The 2,978-nt window shown below is 32.8% G+C and overlaps 1 protein-coding gene across 3 annotated transcripts in view; it reads right to left on the bottom strand.

Annotated features, from left to right (window-relative positions):
* The window catches only part of LOC117119403 (steroid 17-alpha-hydroxylase/17,20 lyase-like), a 20,055-nt gene that overhangs the window by 11,096 nt on the left and 5,981 nt on the right, over window positions 1-2,978 (bottom strand). The window contains exons 8-11 of one of the 3 annotated variants that reach the window (XM_033264204.1): window positions 2,734-2,868; window positions 1,855-2,091; window positions 1,278-1,376; window positions 909-1,184 (exon numbers count right to left, since the gene is read on the bottom strand). The exons of the other annotated variants lie outside the window; for them this stretch is intronic. Of the exons in view, the coding sequence (XP_033120095.1) occupies window positions 919-1,184; window positions 1,278-1,376; window positions 1,855-2,091; window positions 2,734-2,868 (737 nt within the window). The 3' untranslated portion in view covers window positions 909-918. The remainder of the gene's footprint in view (window positions 1-908; window positions 1,185-1,277; window positions 1,377-1,854; window positions 2,092-2,733; window positions 2,869-2,978) is intronic. 3 annotated transcript variants of the gene reach the window in all.

The raw sequence follows: 2,978 nt of genomic DNA, 5'->3' as shown, positions 1-2,978 counted from the left end.
AAAACAAAACAAAACAAAACTCGTAGCCGGCTATTTATGCCATTTGCTTATTTTCGGATTAAAATGGTAGATATCATCCGATATTCGTGCGATGAAATAATATATTTCGATAGTATTGAAAATGCGAATGATTGATGAATCAAATAATATCTAATTATTGTGCTACCGTACTTGTTATTTCAATGGGTATTTTATAGTCGCTAATCGTCATCAATGTAAATATCCATTGGAAAATGAATGAGACTTTTACAACTAACTGTGATAAGATTTTGATTTGACCCGAACACATTTCTTTTTTTATTCCAGATAGGCGTTTTTATCTTTGAGTTACATGTCAAGATGAATGTATTTATAGAATTTGTAAAGATAACAAAAAAAAAAAGATAAAGATTCATGTTTTTCTGATTTTAATCTAAATACAATACTTTAAAAATCTACCGCAGAGGGCAGTTGATAAACAACCATTAACAGTAATAGTATGGTAACACCAGGGAACAGCGAGATTTAACGGTTCCCTGGTAACACACAGACAGACAGTCGCTCTCTAAGCCTAGACCGGATGACAAACAGACTTATCCTAGGTTTAAATGCCTATGCTGTACAAACAGGGTAAAAATTCACCAAGTTTGAATTGCAATTTCTCTAATTCAGCTTTTACGAAACGTCTTCTTTTTAAAATAGAGTAAAATAACATCTAATGAGCAAGAAACAAAAAAAAAAAAAAAAAAAAAAATAGATCTCGAAATGATGAGACGATCTCCGTACAGTACTTTGAGCCCCGACTTTCTGTGGTGGCGCTGTTTGTTTGTTTCGTCTCCGTATGATAGGCCCAGACACACAAGAAAACATATAAGTAAACTGTTTTCTAAAACAGTGATTTTGAATGTGTTATTATTTCGATTAAGCATGTACGTATCATTAGGTATGGTACACTGTGTTCCTGCTCTTAGCAAGGACCTTGTATGGCTTAGGAACGTTCACTACTCCGGGTTTATCGTGCACAGCTACTGGACCCTCGACTCCTTCAGGTTTGCTGAATATATAATTCTGTATCAGCCATACAAATGTCAGAAAAATGTTAGCTTTAGCCAATGATTCTCCAACACACACTCTGCGACCAGTGGAGAACGGAAGGAAACTCGGTAGACGCTGTATAACAGTGTTTGATGAATCCAAAAATCTTTCTGAAAAAAATTATACAAATAATAATTTTTTTATGCTAAATTGTGGAATGAAATTAAAAGTTCATTATAGAAAAGTTACCAGATGCTACTTACCGGGTTGAAATTTCTCTGGCGATGGCCAATATTTTGGATCATTATGAAGCGCCCACAAATTTAAAAACACAATCGTGTCTGCAGGTATCTTGTATGGGCCTATAAATTATAAACAGAGTCTTATTATTATTATATTATAATTATTATTATTATTATAATTTATTATTATTATTATAATTTATTTATTTATTTATTTATTTTTTTAAACGTTATAATAGGATTTATGTAGCACACATATCCAACAAACTGCTTAAGGCGCTTCTTTCAATTGGTACTAGATACAAAATCTATCATACAGAACGTGCAGCCGCCTCCGCTTCCCAGGGAGTATCCCTAGTTAAACGTGTAATCAGCACTGCTAATTTCATTCCCATGATCATTCACCCCTTTCCGGTACCACTTCTGGGTGAAAATAGAGTCAAATGCAGACAAGTGTCCTGCCTAAGGAACACAAGCAGACCTAATTGAAAGCTCAACGCCCTTCAGGCTGCACCACACGTTGGTGTGAAAATCCAATGTACTCATAATTTTATTCATATATGAAAATCGTTACTTTTCATATCATTATTCATCTTACCGATTGTCGTGTCAACTAATGCCAGGTGGGCCAATGCAAGTCGTGACACAGTCCTATAACGAAATAACTCCATGATGGTAGCCTCAGTGTACGGCAATTTTCCACGGTCACTTAGTTTTGGAGGTCTTTCTCCTAAAGCTTCATCAATTTCTTTTTGGATTTTTTCTTGCACATCTGGGTTATCCACTAAAATTGCAATGCCCCACAATAACGTTGTTGTCTGGGTATCAACACCGGCTATTAAAAAAATTCTTCCGATATAAATTGCATAACAGAATAGGCCTAGAGTTTCTAGACCTACTCATGTAAGCCTAAACAAGATAAACATGTAAACATGATAAATATATTTTGTTACTTATACGCTTGGAGACAAGCGTAGATCAAATTTTCCGTTAGGAAACACGCGACACGTTTAGGTTCCCAAAATGGCGGTGAAACTACGAAATACGTGGTTTTAACAATAATAATAATAATAATAATAATAATAATAATAATAATAATAATAATAATAATAATAATAATAATAATAATAATAATAATAGGCCTAATAGGCCTAATAATAATAATAATAATAATGTTATAATTATATAGCGCATATTGCACATTGCCCCTATGCGCTTTACAAAGAAATAATATAGGTCAAACAGAGAAAATGCAAATAACAATAAAATAACAATAAAATAAAATAAAAATAATAGTCATAATAACAATAATAACAATGGTTTTGTGGGACTACATGTTGGACTAGGACACGAGGGACAAGCACGTGAGCCCGGTCTGGCATTGCTCTGATTGGTCACTATTGTCACTTCTGAAAGGTCTATTATGTAGAAATAAAAATCCGTTGTAAATTGAAAATTCTATGTACAGTACACTTACCAAGGAATATATCAGACATAATTTGCTTTATGTTCACATTAGTTATCCTGTTCTTAACATCATCCTCTTTTCCTTCATCTTCATCTTCCTTTTGGGATTTCAGCAGAATGTCAAGAAAATCCTTCGCGGGAAGATCTGCAGATATTGAAAAAAAGAAATGTCTCGAACACAATAATAATAATAATAATAATAATAATAATAATAATAATAATAATAATAATAATAATAATTATTATTATTATTAT

This window comes from Anneissia japonica, unplaced genomic scaffold (assembly GCF_011630105.1).
Source record: "Anneissia japonica isolate Jap-2015-1 unplaced genomic scaffold, ASM1163010v1 scaffold3293_len478364_cov160, whole genome shotgun sequence".
Taxonomy (NCBI): Eukaryota; Metazoa; Echinodermata; class Crinoidea; order Comatulida; family Comatulidae; genus Anneissia; species Anneissia japonica.
The sequence above is the reverse complement of the archived record's forward strand: the minus strand, read 5'-3'. Positions and strand labels throughout refer to the sequence as shown.